Source organism: Octopus bimaculoides, chromosome 7 (assembly GCF_001194135.2).
Source record: "Octopus bimaculoides isolate UCB-OBI-ISO-001 chromosome 7, ASM119413v2, whole genome shotgun sequence".
Taxonomy (NCBI): domain Eukaryota; kingdom Metazoa; phylum Mollusca; class Cephalopoda; order Octopoda; family Octopodidae; genus Octopus; species Octopus bimaculoides.
Window position 1 is genome coordinate 14,240,714 of NC_068987.1, and position 18,227 is coordinate 14,258,940.

General features: G+C 35.4%; 3 protein-coding genes across 3 annotated transcripts; 1 reads left to right on the plus strand and 2 right to left on the minus strand.

The window, feature by feature from the left end:
- Positions 1 to 96: 96 nt before the first annotated feature.
- Positions 97 to 3,920, minus strand: LOC106871130 (zinc finger protein 239). Its single transcript, XM_014917440.2, has 2 exons — positions 3,251 to 3,920; positions 97 to 1,519 (listed from the first exon to the last, which is right to left on the minus strand). Exon 2 carries the CDS (start codon positions 1,360 to 1,362, stop codon positions 670 to 672), a length of 693 nt encoding a protein of 230 aa, XP_014772926.1. The 5' UTR covers positions 1,363 to 1,519; positions 3,251 to 3,920; the 3' UTR covers positions 97 to 669.
- On the minus strand, positions 1,416 to 5,673 carry LOC128248306 (zinc finger protein 492-like). The gene is made up of 3 exons (XM_052969127.1): positions 5,607 to 5,673; positions 4,344 to 4,532; positions 1,416 to 1,519 (listed from the first exon to the last, which is right to left on the minus strand). Exons 1-3 carry the CDS (start codon positions 5,671 to 5,673, stop codon positions 1,416 to 1,418), a joined length of 360 nt encoding a protein of 119 aa, XP_052825087.1.
- An 852-nt stretch (positions 5,674 to 6,525) lies between these two features.
- LOC106871133 (zinc finger protein 883) lies at positions 6,526 to 15,837 on the plus strand. The gene is made up of 2 exons (XM_014917442.2): positions 6,526 to 6,711; positions 11,713 to 15,837. The coding sequence occupies exon 2, from the start codon at positions 11,875 to 11,877 to the stop codon at positions 13,786 to 13,788; it is 1,914 nt and encodes a 637-aa protein (XP_014772928.1). The 5' UTR covers positions 6,526 to 6,711; positions 11,713 to 11,874; the 3' UTR covers positions 13,789 to 15,837.
- Positions 15,838 to 18,227: the final 2,390 nt, after the last annotated feature.

Genomic DNA, 18,227 nt, shown 5'->3' on the forward strand with positions numbered 1-18,227 from the left:
TAATAACCAGTTGATCTAGCAAGCGGGGCCGTCGAGAGGTAGGCCCCGAAACAGCGCGCATTCTCTCCTGATGACCCCATACACTTGCTGGCTTCCGGTATGCAGAGTTCTCGACTGGTAGCACTTGCATGTGCGAGTTGTTTGCAAGACATCTGGTCAAAGTAGCAAAGTTCAAAGCTACCTTAGTATTCAGAAATTTAGAGGGATCAAATATTATCAACAGGGGCATACACGAAAAGGATTGCTTTCAAATAGGCTTTGCTACACAAGTGATAGAAACTGTGTGCAATTAGTCATTGTAATAATAGCTCAATAGTTAAGAAAAAGTAAGGAAACATTTGTGGACAACAGAGGACTTTTTGAGAAAACTAATTGCATGAAATAGGTATAAGTATGATGTTGCATTGGAACATGAATGTGGAAAGTGTGCTGAGGCTGGAAAAGAAACTGAAGATGGTGTATTGAATGTATAAAACTTACATACAATATTAAGTGCAATTGAGCTTATGATGGGGAGGGTGAGATGATGATGTTGATGTAGCCAATCAGAGGAATCGTACATTACTTTATAAAGTATTTTATTATTACAATTTAAACTTTGTTCTGAAATTAACATTTTGTGTAGGAAAAATTCTATTGGCACTTTAAAATGCTGTCTTATGTGAGATATCAGTTGTATGCTTCCTCACATATGCGAGTACGTTGATGCAGAGTTAAGTTGCTCTTGTGTGAGAATGCTTTGCCACAAATATCACAGTGATATGGTTTCTCACCTGTATGAATACGTATGTGTCTGATCAATTGATCTTTCCGGGAGAATGTCTTACCACAAACATCACAGCGATATGGTTTCTCACCTGTATGGATACGCTTGTGGCTAATCAATAATTCCTTTCGAGCAAATGATTTATCACAGATATCACAATGATATGGTTTCTCACCTGTGTGAATACGTATGTGGAGAGTTAAATGTTCCTTCCGAGAGAATGACTTATCACAGATATCACAGTGATATGGTTTCTCACCTGTATGAACACGTTTGTGAAGCGCTAGGTATTCTTTCCGAGAGAATGATTTACTGCAAATATCACAGTCATGTTTCTCACCTGAATGAATAGCTTTATGGCTTGTTAATTTATTACGCTGTGGGAATGTTTTACCACAGATATCACACTGATATGGTCTTTCACCTGTGTGAATCCGTTTGTGATTAGTCAAAAGTCCATTCTGAGAGAATGCTTTAAAACAGATGTCACAGGTGTATGGTTTTTGTCGTATTTTTCTTTGTGTCAAATGAGATACAATTTTACTATTGGGTTGTGTTTCATCATGAACCTGACTCTCACACACTTTCTCCTCCATAGTGTCAATTTAGTGCTCATTAAATACAAATATAATTCATTTCGTTATGTTTTCTAATGGTGATGTAACCGACTACATAACATAATATCATTCTTCAGTCTTTCATATTTTTTCATTCCTTCCTTCCTTCCTTGATGTATCACTGGTGAGACATTCCCTGCAATGATAAGACAGTATAAAATATAAGAGACAATAAAATATTTATTTCAAATTTTGGCACAAGGCCAGCAGTTTCAGGACAGGAGTAAGTTGATTACAAGACCCCAGTGATGAACTGGTACTTATTTTATTGACCCCAAAAAAGAGTAAAGTTGACATCAGTAGAATTTGAACTCAGAACATAAAGATGAACGAAAAGCTGCCAAGCATTTTGCCTAGCATGCTAATGATTCTGCCGGCTTGCTGCCTTAGCAATAACAACATTGATTTCAAATTTTGGCACAAGGCCAGCAGTTTCAGAGTAGGGGTTAGTCGATTACATTGAACTTAGTACTCAATTGGTGCTTATTTCATTGACCCTGTAAGGATGAAAGGTAAAGATGACAGTGGAATTTGAACTAAGGACATAAAGATGGATGAAATGCTGCTAAGCATTTTGCCTAGCATGCTAACAATTCTGCCAGCCTGTTGCCTTAGCAATAATAATAATAATATTGATTTTAAATTTTGGCACCTTAATCTAAGCATATAATAATGATTATGATGATATTATTATATGCCTAGATTATTATCTTCTACAGAGTAGGGGTAGATGTTCTCAAGAAACAATTTGACCTCCTGCTGTCCAAGATCCCAGATAAACCTACACCACAGCAAGAAAATCTAAAGGGAGTATCAATATTGAACTTGCTCCTCTACCAAAAGCCAATCACAAAAGAAAGGCTATTGAAAATGTGATAACACTGGCGGTGTCCCAGCACAGCCACAGCCTTTGGGCTGAAACGCATGAAATATATACACACACACATATATATACATATATATATATATATATATATTCAGATTTACCTGAAAAACTGCGTGTATGTAGAGTAACTGTATCGAGAAGTGGTTGGTTCTATACACAAGCCCTGACTCTAATCCCAATGTTGAAAGTATAAATGATGCTAAGGGCCAAACGATTTTACTTTAATACACGTTAATAATACAGTTAAATCGCAATAAAAGTTCCATTGATACTATCATCAAATAATTCTGCAGTAGCATTCATTGCCCGGAGGTTTTGTTTCAGGCATGTAAACAATCATGAAAATGAAGAGAGGACATCTGAAGGATAGAGGTTATAACGGGTTGTAGAAAGAGTCTTTGACACTTATTCACGAAATATAGATACTTAACAATAAAGAGAAAAAGAATATGTGTTCGTTTAAAGAGCAATCTGTTAGAATCATAACAACATCGGAAAATTCATTACGATGTTTATTCCCGCTATTCATTGACGTTCGAAGTTTAAATCCCGTAGTTAACAAAATATAAGCATTTTTTGTCAAGGCGGCATCTCAGCAAAGCTGCAGTCCAACGAATGTAACAAGTAAAAAATAGAAGGTGGAAATATATTGAGTGAACTTAAGAATAGCGATTTTATTTTTTTTGTTAGGTAACTCAAGTTTATCTCTAACACGAAACAATCCAGGAATTATTTCCAATCAACAGAAACTTCTTTGAAATTGTATACCTAATTTTACAAGGCTAGCAATTTTAGGGGAGGAGGTAAGTTGATTACACCAACCCCAGTGTTCAACTGGTCCTTATTTTATTGACCCCTGCCTGAAAGGATGAAATGTGAAGCATTTTGCTAAGCATGCTCATGAAATGATTTTCATGGATCTCCTTAAGACTCAACTAAAAACAAAACAGACAGCAGACATATTTTCAAATGTCAACTTACCGTCTTATTGTATTTTATTCGTTATAATTACAATCATAACATACTAAACATGATTTTAGATTCATACATCTTTAAGTCGACGAAAAGAGAAGACGATAATTCCAGCCGTATTTTTATTATTAGTTATCTTTCGTTCTTAAGTCTTTAGTGTCAGGAGGTAATCAATTGAATTCAGTGAGCACTAAAAAGCTGATCGGAAAGATATAACGAAACGAAGAAAGCACCAAAATAATTAAATATTCAATCGAATATGAATTATTTTGGCAAGCTCATGATACAACTCATTACTTTATTTTCTAAGTATGCTAAATTTTTATGTCTACTCATCTGCAATACTGCTGCATTATCATTTTACTATAATAAATTTTCATCTCGAAGTAGTTTCCCCTGTCTTTTGTTGCTCAAAACCAATCGTTCAGGTGATTTTTCAAAATTTCGTGGCTCACTACATCGCGTCTTTTGCCTTTTCTTCCAACCACTTGAAGATTTTAAAATTCTTCATAGAATGCTTTCAAATTTTCCACACTGATGTAGTTTTGCATGCTCATGACGAATATAATACACATTTTTTTTTTTCGAGAAGTTAATAATTAACAAGACAGAAGCATTTAAAGTTATACATTTTTAGCCAATGAAATGGGCCCAATGTCACAAGGAATCGATGGTTGCTGCCATAGTTGCCATGGGAACAGACTGGCTGAATATGCAGACAATTTCGTTAATTTCATAAACATTCCATTACATTGACAAGAGAATGGAGAAAACTGAAAAGATGTTTTTTTTAAAATAATTTAATAAAAGCAACCCCCCCCCCCAAAAAAAAACAGGGATGGGTCTTTTAAAGAGAATTTAATGAAAGAAAGCAAAACAAAAAGTTTTTTTTTTTAAAGAATGTAATTTCAAGAAAACAATGATTAAATATTTTCGACCTGCCTCTAGAAATAACAGACATACATATGTATGTATTTATGTACTCCTGCATGCATATATAGAGACCTATCTTTCGGTTTTAATCTGGAAACTTAAAGGCAAAGGGACCAATTTCGACATCAAGTGGAAAATCCTCTCAAAACCCTGTGAGGCAATGTCTTACCACAAATACCATAGCGACAAGGCTTTTCACCTGAATAAATACATTTATGTAGTGTCAAATGCTCTTTGCGAGAAAATGTTTTACTACAAAGTTCATGGTGGTGTGGATTCTCACCTGTGTGAACACTTTTATGGATTGTTAATTTACTACATTGAGAGAATGTAGCATCACAGTGATATGGTTTCTCACCTGTAAGAATACGTATATGATGAATTAAATACTTTCTGGGAGAATGATTTACTGCAGATATCACACCAGTTGTGTCTCACCTGTGCAAATGTTTTCCCACAAATATCACAAAAGTATCGTCTCTTACCTGTGGGAACACATCTGTGATAATTTAAAAGTCCATTCTGTGAGAATGCTTTAAGAGCAGTTGTCACAGGTGTATGATTTCTTGTTTGTACCTATGTTAGATAAATCTTTAAATATCAGGTTGTGTTTCTCCATTGACCTGACACACATACTTTCTCTGCTATAAAATCAATTAGTGTTCAATACATTCAAACATTGTTCCTTCCTTTAAATTAATTACTGTTGATGCACTCACCTATGAAACACAAAAGAAAATATGGTTACCATACTCTACTATTGCCCATCATGTCACAAGTTCAAAACTTGCTTCTGATTTTACACTATTATTTCTGATAATAAACTGCAAAACAAAAATTGAAAATATCTGTAGACATGTTTCAGCTACAAAGAAATTATTTTTCAAGTTCAATTAAGAATTGCACATTCTTAAATTTTGTAGTCAGAAATGAGTCACCAAAATTTATGCTATTTGCTCCAATTAAAATCTAGATATGACACAAGTCAATTTTCAAGATTTTATTTATTTATTTTTTTTCTGTTAGGTAACTCAAGTTTATCTCTAACACAAAACAATCCAGGAATTATTTCCAATCAACAGAAACTTCTTTGAAATTGTATATCTAATTTTACCTATCAACTTAATAATAGTTTCAAATTTTGCTACAATTTCAGGGGAGGAGGTAAGTTGATTACACCAACCCCTGTGTTCAACTGGTCCTTATTTTATTGACCCCCTGCCTGAAAGGATGAAATGTTGCAAAGCATTTTGCTTAGTGTGCTCACAACCCTATATGTCTTCGTGGTGTTATGTCATTCTTCAGACTTTCATTCCTTCATGATCATCAATCCATATTTCAGGCCAAGCAAACTTCATTCTATTTTGTCTTGGTACTGTAATTTCTCTACATATACTGCAGAATCACAAGAAATACTACCTTATGGAATTACTTTCCCCACACCCAACATGACTGATGGAATCATTTGTACAAATTGCACTTTTTTCTTTCCATGTCATTACAATTTTTCGTATAAGGTTGCAACGTTTGATTAAACATGGATTTTTTACCATAACAGATTTACATATTTTTGGAAGTAGCTTAATAGTGAAAGAATTTCATGTATCTGAGACTTGATTGAAAAAGTGCATGCCCAAGTGGAAATAAATTTTTATACTCCATCCAGATTGGGTACAGTAGTTGTTAGAATAGAGTTTGCTAAATCCCCCCCCCCCCCCCAGAAATTTGCTTCTTCTGTACTTTTACAACCATCCATGAAATATGTCTAGCCATTGGGAAAGATTGCATTGCTTGAAAAATAACTGAAGGTTGCCGACAGGAAGAGCATCCAGCTGTGGAAAAAAAATCTGTCTCAACAAATTCCATGTGAACCATGCAGTCATAGAAAAGTGGACGTTAAAACGATGTTGATGACTACAGTATGTATCTTCACCGCTTATCATTCACAGTGAGAACATCGTATATGAAACCTGTTATTCATAAATAGTGCTGTTACTTTTGACTTTTGCGTTATATGTATTCTCATCACAAGATACTTGTCAACCCAAAGCTATAATGGAAAGACATTTTTCTAAGTCGTTATGTCATGAAAATCGAATATGACTTCACATGGCTTCGACATAAACTTCTTAACTACACAACCATGCCTACACCTCTCAAATAATGGTATCCCTTACTATACAGACAATCATTAACGTCATCATTATTTGCCCACTCCTGTCTGTTCATTAAAGCAATTACTTTTTATTGCATTCTGCACAGGATCTTTCGTTTTGTTTTTACAGTCACCTGCTTTTGTAATGAAATTAATTTATTAGTCTCATACATTCCACATATTTCCATCGGCTGAGTCAGTTACGAAAGCATGGCTGCTCGTTTTGTCGATTAGTTGTAATGTATCACTTAGTTTGTTCTTTATTATCTTGATTAGCCTTTACAAAGATTTTTCTTAATGTCTTGTCTCTCTTAATTTTCCCGTATTTCTGCATCTATCATATCTAATCACACCAAATAGCGAAGAAAAATATTAGAAAACAGTAAGTTATATAAATACATCTCTACTCCTAACTAATTTTAGATTGATTGCTTTTTACATGTAAGGAAACTTTAAGATAATCTATGAAATTACTATTTGTATCAATTTATCTTGAAGATCCTTGCAAAGATAATTTTCAGGCAAATTCTTCTAATGACACAGTGTTCTTTCATAAGTTTTGTTTTAATTTCTTTTTTATACTCTTGTTTCATTGCATTTTTGTTTTGAAACAAAAATCATACATTATCACTGTTTAAAAGATGTAAATTATTTTTTAATTTGTTATTCTTGTAATATTTTTCTTTCATAAAGTTTCAAAATATCGGTCATTTATTTGACCGCATTCTGTTCCTTCATAAAGCGATACGTACGTCCTTGTTATAATGAATTAGGCAAAACCCTTTTATAATTCAAAAAATGGTGGTTGTCGTTAGTGCGCCGCTGTCGCATACATATATATATAAATATATATATATATATATATAAATATATGTATGTATGTATATCACTTAGCGAATGTCATGTAGGAAAATATATTTAAAACTATTTCTTGCCTTTAACCATAACCATTATGATTAGAAATATTGCATATTTTCCAACTTTTTAACGTATATATTTTTTTCTCGTTTGCTTCTGTGATTCTTAGTGAGGAATTATTTTCCCACTTAGCTGCAGAAATTTTTGTGGAACAAGGTGAACAAAAGAAAAAGGACGAAAAAACAAAACAATAACAGAGTATCAGTTAGTAGGACAATGTCCAATGTATTTGATGTTAAATTTATTGTATTTTTATGTATTGTACATCAATGATATACTTAAGTTTTATTAATAGTTAATGTTCACAGTTTAAATTCTATAGCACTTGCCAGCTTTGTTAGGCACCAACTGGGCATTTCTATTATAACCGTGTATGAGTAATTAAATGGTTTGGTGGCCGTAATTTTAGGGTGTTAAATAAGAAATCTGCAGTTGTTTTTTTGTTACTACAGCCAATGATAAAACATAAATATTTCAGTATTCACAACAGTGGTGGCAACATAAAAGAAATTTAATTTTCTCATTATCAGTATAATAAAAAGCATTGAAAAAAACCCCCTCTTGTTGATGGCTATTAGTATATTTGTCGAGCGGAAGAATTTTTTTCTCTAGCGGGTTGTGCTACGGTCAGCTTATCTGGCTTAACGGGAAATTGCTTTTTTGGCGCTGTCGTCGAGTCATAATCCCTGTAAATACATCCTCGACGCGAATAAAAACAGAAAGGACAGTCTCGATCTTGTTCATTTTTGAATTTTTGGTACCATTTAAAATTCCAGAATATTTCCTATTTTCTTTCGATGTTCTTTTACCGGCCGGTAGAGAGAAGGAAATCTGGCGATCTTAGTTCGGTCGAAGGTTAAATAAGTTAAAATAAAATAGAAATATTCGAACGGAATTCTGGTTTAGGCGCCCCATATAACCCCGGTAGTTTTAGCAGTCGGAAATTAAATAGGAAATGAAATAGATTATATAAAAACTAATTATTGAATTTCTTTCAATGACTTTACTTTATTATATCATCCCATAAAGACCATCTATCTTGGTCGCCCAGTGCCGAAATTTTGTTGCCCTTGACCTGAAAGCCCATTCAAACTTCCACTCAGAATGCGATACCACGGGTATTTTGTCATAATCAGATAACTCGAGCTTAATTCAGAATTCTCCCTTATGGAGAAGATACACAAGTCATGTACGCTAGATCAACAAGATGTGTTGTGTCATTTGCCGCGAGTGCGTAAGCGTAACGGAGCAGTTGAATCTTCTGAACTTTGGCTAAAGAAGTTTATGATTGAACCGAAGAATCCTGAGGCATAGTATTGGGATACATCATCTTGCATTTGTATTTCGGTTTCATGGAATGTTTAGTGCAAAAGAGGAAATACAACGGAGGGAGGGTGTTTCTAAGAGGTCAATGGCTCGCAGAAAATTGAGTGAGACTGTGATGTCACGGTCTCAGTCGATCACTGACATAACCCTAGATAAGTTGCTGCTCCATCGATATTTTTGGCATTGAAATGTGTGAGCTGTGATACAAAACTAAAGATTCAATGAACTTTTGGGGAATTTATCAGTTTTAACGTCAATAATTTCCCTAAATATTGTTCTTAACAGTGATTTGATATACAGACTTCCGTCAAGCAGAATCGGTCAAAGTTATGGTCTTCAGCATTATACAATTACAGTTAGGTCTTCGTTGATTTTGTCACTGGATCCCTCTGAAATTTATCTCCCTTAACAAATTTGGATAATTTATGTTAATTTATTTAATTTCAAATTAATGTATATGTACAAAATTCGTATCTACTGAAGCTAGAAAAAATGAAAATCTGAAACAACTGCACTTTGTGACTCAGTTGTTCATACACACAAACAAACAAAATTAAAATTACGAGTGTCATTTTAGCAAGCTGATCTTAAAACAATTGATATGTTGCAATAACTGGGGAACACTATCCTCTATATTCAACCGTCTTTTTAAAAGATGAAGTTGGAAGTAGGGTTGGGTGCTATTTCTAGTGTATTTGTTTTCAGGTTCAGTCCCACTGCATGGCACCTTTGGGTCAAGTGTCTTCTTTAACCTTGGGCTGGCCATAACTTTGTGAATGGATTTGGTAGATGAAACCGAATGAAGCCTATTGTGTCAAAATAAAGACGTGCACTCCCTCTCCTGGGAACAATTTCCTTTCAACATCCATCTCATTCATATTTTCCTTGCATTGATCACTCCTGTGCTTGCCCGTTATATCTCCCCGTCTCCTCAAACTCATGTCCCCTTTACTCCCAATCTACCTTTCTTTAGTCTTGCAGGCTGCAAGGTGACTTCATTAGTGCTGGTGCCATGAAAAAATGCCCAGTACATTCTGTAAAGTGATTGATGTTAAGGACATCCATCTGTAGAAACCTAGTCAAAGCAGGCATTTGAGCATAATGCAGTCCTCTGGCTCATTGGATCCTGTTAAATAGTCCAATCCATGCCAACATAGAAAATGCAAATATGATGGTGGTTGTGTTTGTGTAAAATGGTCTTTCAGTTCTTGTTTTTCAGATTCACTCTCAAGGCTTTGGTTAGCTTGGTGCTATAGTAGAAAGCAATTGTACAAAGTCCCACAGTATGGGGCTGAACCTGAGACCATTTGGTCAGGATTAGAAAGTGAACTTAACCACATAAGTACGCCTGTGTCTACATTGTTTTTCATTTTGCTGCTATAACTCAATTATTTCTATGTGAAGACTGACAGAAAATCAGCTTCTGGTAAAAGAGAGAAGCAGAGCATAGAACTGTGAATGCTAACAACTCCAGCCACAAATGAAATAAAGTTTTGTCTTGATCCTTCACAAATGCAACAGATTTTCGGTGTTTTCATGCATATGGATGACATATCACCATCGTCTTCATTTTAATGTTCACTTTTTCATGCTTGCATATGTAGGATGGATTTTATGAAAGCAGATTTCCTATGGTAAGATGCCCTTCCTGTCATCAACCCTTGTGTTTCCAAGCAGGGAAATATTTCCCCATGGTTTGACATGTTCATGCAGAGTATTGGAAATGACACTACTTACTTAGGTGATTGGTGACACATACAACTAGCATTCAATCTCCTGCAACACACATACACAGACATATATGTATATATATATATATATATATATATACATGTACATGTACATGATGGACTTTCAGTTTCTGTCTCCCAAATCCACTTATAAAGCTTAGGTTAGTCCAAGGCTATAGTAGGAGACACTTTCCCCAAGGTGCCTGCAGTGGAACTGAACCTGAAACTATGTGATTGAAAAGCAAGGTTCTTAACCACAGAGCCATGCCTGACTTTTTACAAAATATTTTTAGACTGAGAACTCTTGCTTTTGAATTCTGTGGTCAGTTGCGTGGGAGGGACTAAAAGAACTGCAATAATTTCTGTGTGACGATCATTGACTGTCCATTCATTGTCTAGTCTGAAGGTTAAATATTTTTGCAGAGGACATCTTAAAATTTCAATGCACAACATTGAAAAGATGTGTGACAGTGGTAGGATGTGCGAAATATAATTAGAAGTTAGCTTTCTCTTAATATTCCATTGGTATGCTCAATTCAAGCTATAGTTCAACACCACCAGGAGTGTATATGATTCCACTTTAGAAAATAACTGAATTGGATTGTTTCCAGTCACCTTTTTATTTTAACTATATCTCCATGATGTTTCATATGAATAGCACATGTCAATCTATCTTCAAGTCAAGGATGGCATATTCAGTTATTCAGTTGTCTTGAAAATATTTGACATGGACCAAGATATGTGGTGCATTGTTATACTCAAGAAGACCCACCCACCACAACAGAATTGATGTCCTAAAACCAAGGTGCCACGCAGAAAGTATTGGTGTTGGTGTCACACAAATGGCACTGGTGATGGTGCTATGTAAAAAGCACCCACTACACCCTGTAAAGTGGTTGGCATTGGGAAGGGCACCCAACCAAAACAGACTATGGAACCTGGTGTGGCCCCTGGCCTTGCCAGCTCCTTTCAAGTCATCCAACCCATACCAGCATCGAAAACAGATGTTAAATGATGATGATCACATAAAATTCTTCATAATTGTTCTCTATATTTGGAGAATAATCATACATTGTGTTAAATACAAACATCTTGCTTGAATGTGCATTCTGACAACCTAACACCATTGTCTTACTAACGGCCTGGTTTCATTTTTCCTCCCGTTATATTATCACAAACACTTCAAATTCAATTTCAAGTCCCATCAGCAATTGGAATCATTCTGCCATTCATCCCTCCAGAAAGATTTCCTCCCAACACTATCCACCACATGGCCATATCTTTTCTTCAGAAATTTTCTGTCTCTTTCTTGTTGTTTTACATTCAGTGTCTGTATTCAAGTTTATTCCCCAGAAACTTCTGTTAATGTTTTATTGTCCTTTATATTTTATACTGTTTTGTTATTTCAGAATTTCTCTCTACAAAGATACCCCCACGGAATAAATGAAGAGTATGCAAGACTAAAAAAAATGACCTTATCAAGATATGTAATATCAGTTATATAACCTTGAAGTAATTTATGAAGTTGTAAAGAAAGGTATTGCATTTGTATTTAATGAACAAGTGGAACAATGGAGGAGGAACAATGTGAGAGTCAGCTTCATGATGATGAAGTCAAATCTGAGGACGAGCAGCTTGACGATGAAGTAAGATCTGAAAGTCCAATTCATGATGATATAAAATCTGAGACAAAGTTAGATATAACAAAGAAATTATACACCTGTGATGTGTGTTTGCTAATCTTTTCTGATGTCGGAAGTTTGACAGAGCATAAACAGATACATGGGCCTGAAAAACCATATCCATGTGATATCTGTGGCAAATCATTTTCACACAAAACTAATTTAACTCGTCATCACAAACATGCACATTCTGAAGGCAAATCCTGCTGCTGTGATATCTGCGGTAAAACATTTATGACAATCGAAACCTTAGCTACTCATAAACGCACTCATACAGATAAGAAACCATATCATTGTGATGTCTGTAGTGAAAGCTTTACAAAACGTAAAACATTGAATGTCCATAAACGTCGTCACACTGAGAAGCCACACGAATGTGATGTCTGTGGGAAAACATTCTCTCACAGTGCTTATTTAACTTCTCACAAACTGACCCATTCAGAAGAGAAACCATATGAATGTGATAGCTGTAGTAAGACATTTTCTCGGAAAGATTACTTGAAACGTCACAGACGTGTTCACACTGGGGAAAAACCATATGAATGCAATGTGTGTGAGAAATCGTTCTCTGGTAGTGCGAATCTAACTTGTCATAAGCGTAAACATACAGGTGAAAAACCATACGAGTGTAATATCTGTGGTAAAACATTCTCGACAGTTGGAAATCTATCTTCTCATAAACGAATTCACTCTGATGAGAAACCATACGAGTGTGATATCTGCCATAGAACATTCTCTCAAAGCGGACATTTAACTAATCATCAAAGTGTTCACACAGGTGAGAAGCCACATCGCTGTGATGTCTGCGGTAAAACGTTTTCAATCAGTGGAGATTTAACACGTCACAAACATAGTCACACTGTTGAGAGACCTTTCCCGTGTGATGTCTGTGATAAAAAGTTCACAACCAGTGAACATTTAGCTTCTCATAAACTTATTCACATAGAGAAACCTCATGAGTGTGATGTCTGCGGTAAAACATTTTCAAGAAAAAGATATTTAATTAGACACAAACATATCCATACCGGGGACAAGTCTTACCACTGTGACATCTGTGGTAAATCATTCTTTATGCATGCAGACTTAATTCTTCACAAGCAAATTCATACAGGTGAGGAACCTTACCAGTGTGACATATGTAATAAAATATTTGCAAGAAAGAGGTATTTAGTTAGGCACAGACACATTCATAAAGGCAATAAAACTTCCCAGTCTGATAGTAACTGTGATAAAAATGCACCTGAAGATGAAAATTCAGCTGATAATGAACCTGGAGATGAAAATTCAACAGCTAATAAAGATACTCACACAGAGAAACTACATCAGTGTGATGCCTGTGGTAAGATATTTGCACAGAAGAGATATTTAATTCGGCACAAACATATTCACTCAGATGAGAAGCCCTACCACTGTGATACGTGTGGTAAAACATTCTCTCGAAATGACTATTTGACACTTCACAAGCGTGTCCACTCAGGGGTAAAACCATATAACTGTGATGTTTGCGGTAAAGCATTCTCTACAACTAAAATTTTAACTCGTCATAAACGAATTCACACCGGAGAAAAACCGTACCAATGTAATATGTGTGGTAAAACATTTACGTATAAAACTACTTTAAATTATCACCACCAGAAAAGCAAAGACTGCCTTTATATACCACACGGCTTGGATGTTCTTGCCTCTCAATCTGCAGCAGAGTCTTCTTATCCTTTGCCAGGAGCATCTCTAATGACTTCGCAAAATCCTACAACCCACTATCCTACATCCAATATGGCTCTGTTAGCAGCACACTCGCTATAAAAACTACAATGTCTACAGCTTGTATTGCTTCCAACTCCAAACTGCATTTCAACAAAACTTTTCAAAACAGAGTTGTCATGTAAAAGGACTCCTGCTAAATATAACCATATCTAGGTGTCTGGTCTTGGGTGTGTTCTTTCCCTAAGCCTCTGTACTCTTTGGCCTACATCTTATCAACCAAAATCTTCAACCTTTCTCATTTTCCAGAAAGATCTATGGAAACATGCAGCAGTGTATTGCTTCTTCCAAAATGGGAATTACCAGCCTATTTATCTTTCTCTTACTCTCTTCCAGCACCTCAGAAATGATAACAGAAACAGTTGTAAACATTTTCTCCCTCAGTGGCCTCCATTAAGTATCTTTAGATGTATTTCAACTGGAGATTTGTTTTGTGAGTACTCTAGTGAAAGATGGCATTTTAATCCATTTTGCCTGAATACCTAAGCTGAGGTGCCTACCATTGGTTTATATCATGTCTTTTTGTCTGGATTTCTGCAAAATCAATGCACTGTTAAATGTGTGCAGATGAGGCCCTCACCAATACATATTTTATAAACTCTGGTCTACTCCATGGTCCAACTACATTTCCAACACTTCTATGCAGACGATTTTACTGTCGCTCTTACATACATCCAAGCCCAACACGGGTCTTGTGCTTTTTCCATGAAACCGAGGAAGCTTGAACAGATTCTTCATGACTTTAATGACAATCTAATCTCTTTCAACAACATAATAACAAGCCAAGCAGTCAATCCTGTATTTCATCCTCTATAAACATGATCGAAGTCCCAGAAAGTGCAAGATCTCACAATCTTCAATGATCTCTCATGGTAATCTCTTGTGCTAAACACTTTTCACAATCCTCCGGAGCTTCATATCGTTCCTGTCAATAAAAAAGTGTAAACATTGACAATATGCTTAGTCATGTGTGCAAATTATGATCTCTACAGATGTTTACTCCAAAGTCATTGTAGAATGAGACTTCAGTGTTTTCTTGTAGGAAGACTCGATTGATTTGCTGTGGTGTGTGTATAATTCCTCATGCCAATATGATTGATATCTGTAGTTAAAACATTTGTAACAGATATTTGGTTTTCCACAAACATTCATATAGTTCATAACGATACTCATAGTATATGTCATTCTTATTCACCAATTTCCATAAACCTATTCATACAGGTGGCATTAATGATAAAATATTCTAGAAATTCTGTTTTAACTAGTCTCATGTCATAACTGAAAATCATTGTCGCAATTAAAGAAGCTATCACAACACAATAAATCACGGTATGTTGCCTGAATGAAATGTGTTTATATTAGAATTTTTAGTAAATCTTAGAAAATGAGTGACAGTTTTGTTTATAGTGCTATTGTAACATTTTTGGTAGAATTGTTTGAAAGACAACCATAAAATACAGCTGTAATATTTCACCATTCCTGACTCTTTAATTTTATATATATATATATAGATGTTACACATGATTGAGAAGGTCTTTGATGAAAAAAAATATTAAAAGTTGCATAAATGTAACTTTTCCTTTGAAATATTTCCATGTTAAATTCTTACAGTAGTTTAACTTTTTCCCTTTCAAATTGACAGAAATTGGAGGTTATTTTTGTAAATTACGTTCCAGAATCCTCCTCGACATTGTGTTTAAGCTGATTATAAACTGCTATTTGTCACTATAACCATTAACTTGGTCAAATCTTATTTTTTAAAGATAAATTTTATGTTGTAATTATATTTGAAATGGATATATAGAACTGTCTGTCAAATTATTACTCCTTTGGAAATGTTTTGTTACATTTCTGATTTACTTACAGTGGATTAACTTGAATAATGAATCTGGCTATAAATATGCAGTTATCAAAATTGTATCACTTAATTGCTGGCAATAAATGTGTATTTTAAAAAATAATCTTCTGATGTAAAAGTTGTCCTTCGAAATCTTATCTCATGGGATATCTTCAAATATATAAGTGCCAAATGAATGAATACATCAAAATTATAATGTAAAATCTAAATAATAAATATGATGAATTTCTCAATTTTTGCTTCATTTTTGTAAAAAGTGAATTTTCATTTATTCTTAAAATTTCAACTCTAAAACTTTTCAGGAGTTGGGATTTTTTTTCTTGATGGAATTTTTTCAGGAATGTGTAAAGCACCCATTACATCCTCAGAGTGGTTGGTGTTAGGAAGGGCAGCCAGCCATGGAAACCATGCCAAATCAAACTGGAGTCTGGTGCAGCCCTGGTTAATGCATGACCCAGAGAACTATCGGAGGGATAAAAGCAATGTTGATAGGCAGATGTTCATTAATACTTGCTTGTGGAAGCGCAATGGCCCAGTGGTTAGGGCAGCGGACTCGCGGTTTCAATTCCCAGACCAGGCGTTGTGAGTGTTTATTGAGCGAAAACACCTAAAGCTCCACAAGGCTCCGGCAGGGGATGGTGGCGAACCCTGCTGTACTGTTTCACCACAACTTTCTCTCACTCTTACTTCCTGTTTCTGTTGTAATCTGTATTTCAAAGGGCCAGCCTTGTCATGTTGAATCTCCCAGAGAACTACGTTAAGGGTACACGTGTCTGTGGAGTGCTCAGCCACTTGCACGTTAATTTCATGAGCAAGCTGTTCTGTTGATCAGATCAACTGGAACCCTTGTCGTAACCGATGGAGTGCCAACCAACCAACCAACCAATACATGCTTACAAAGAGTCTGTCTTGAACCCATTTCTATTTATAGTTCTTGAAGAAATAACAAGTGTAAGAGTGAATTCCTTTGAGAACATCAATATTTCTTTCATGGGAGAACAGCCCAAGAATGTATGTAGAACTAAACAAGTTAGGGAATCTCAAATTTCAATTCTAAATATGAACTCAATTCTGTGTACTTTGTACAAGCAAGGACCTATGCATGATATAGATTAACCCAGCAAGTGTTAGTTGTAAGGCAAGTTACGTATTATATATGGCTGATATTAACCATTAGCATTAACCTATCTCCTGACAGCAATATATACAATCAAGTTTTTTTTCCCTTTTTACACCCTACAATAACTACATTAAGTTACCTCAAAGAAAAACTAAAATACATGATAGCCCCACAGTACATAAGTACTAATGCACATGGTTTATCCCATTCCTTACAACACGAGTATAGTATTCAATGAAGCTAGTAATTTCCTATCTTTAAAACATCAATGTAGGCTCTTTGAGAAAACTGTTTGCTATACTTGCTTAGAAAGCATCATATCCCAAATATCCAACCAAAGTCATACTGACTATGCAGTCATAGTAAATTTACATTCTGGCCATACCACAAAGGCACTAGTGTACATAACAAAAATAAGACAGTACTGAAAATTATCAAAGAAAATATGTTCAAAACAAGGCATACACAGCACACTCAATTACATCTTGAAACTGATATAACTTGATCTTCTTATTCCAGTACATCTGGAGTTAACAATATACCTATAAACTGGAGCATTGTTGAGATTGCTTCCAAATATATCTCTTCCAGTCAGTATGATCTAAAAGTAAGCATCATTTCTAGAAAGATTCACTGTTACCTTGCAACAGTCTGCCAATCTCATGTTGCCAGACATTCCTGAACCTTCTGCCAAAGTTCCATTCATCTTTTTTTTACACTTTAAGGATCACACATTGCAAAAAACTGAATAGCAACTATTATCCACAGCTTCAAGTACACACACACACACACACACACATTCCATGGTTATGTAAAAATGTGTTCCATTTTCTTGTCTTCTCATAGTCACTGTTTGATTTCTTTCACTTACCTAGAGTAGTGCTGTTTTTTTTAAAAATTTTATTTTGTCCAGGTGTGGCCGTGTGGTTAAGAAGCTTGTTTCCTAGTCATGTGGTCTTGGGTTTGGTTTCACTAAATGGCACCATGGGCAAGCCCTGGACCAATCAAAGCCTTATGAGTGGATCTGCTATATATATATATATATATATATATACACACACACACATCATCATCATTTAATGTCTGTTGCCCATGCTGGCATGGGTAGGACAGTTTAGCTGAGCTGGAAGGCTGCACCAGACTCCAGTCTGATTTGGCATGGTTTTCTATTGCTGGATGCCCTTCCTAATGCCAACCACTCTGAGAGTGTAATGGGTGCTTTTACATGCCACTGGCACAGGTACCATTTGCGTGACACTGGGGTGCTTTTACATGCCACTGGCATGAGTGCCAATTTATGTGACTCCGATATCTGCCATGACTGCGATTTTGCTTGGCTTGATGGGTCTTCTTCTCAAGCATGACATAATACCAAAGGTCTTGGTTATTGCTTCCGTGAGGCCCAACACTCGAAAGGAACTCAGTCATTTTGCATGTCAGTGTACTCTTTACTAGACATCACATAATGGCTGTAACTGAGTATTGTCATACAAGCAATGCGAA

Coding starts and splice junctions, on each gene's coding strand:
- LOC106871130 (XM_014917440.2), bottom strand. CDS start 1,362: ATGGAGGAGAAAGTGTGTGAGAGTCAGGTTCATGATGAAACACAACCC.
- LOC106871133 (XM_014917442.2), top strand. CDS start 11,875: ATGGAGGAGGAACAATGTGAGAGTCAGCTTCATGATGATGAAGTCAAA.
- LOC128248306 (XM_052969127.1), bottom strand. CDS start 5,673: ATGACATGGAAAGAAAAAAGTGCAATTTGTACAAATGATTCCATCAGT. Junction 4,533..5,606: donor TCATGTTGGGTGTGGGGAAA/GTAATTCCATAA, acceptor GTATTCTTACAG/GTGAGAAACCATATCACTGT. Junction 1,520..4,343: donor TTGTCGCTATGGTATTTGTG/GTAAGACATTGC, acceptor TTATCATTGCAG/GGAATGTCTCACCAGTGATA.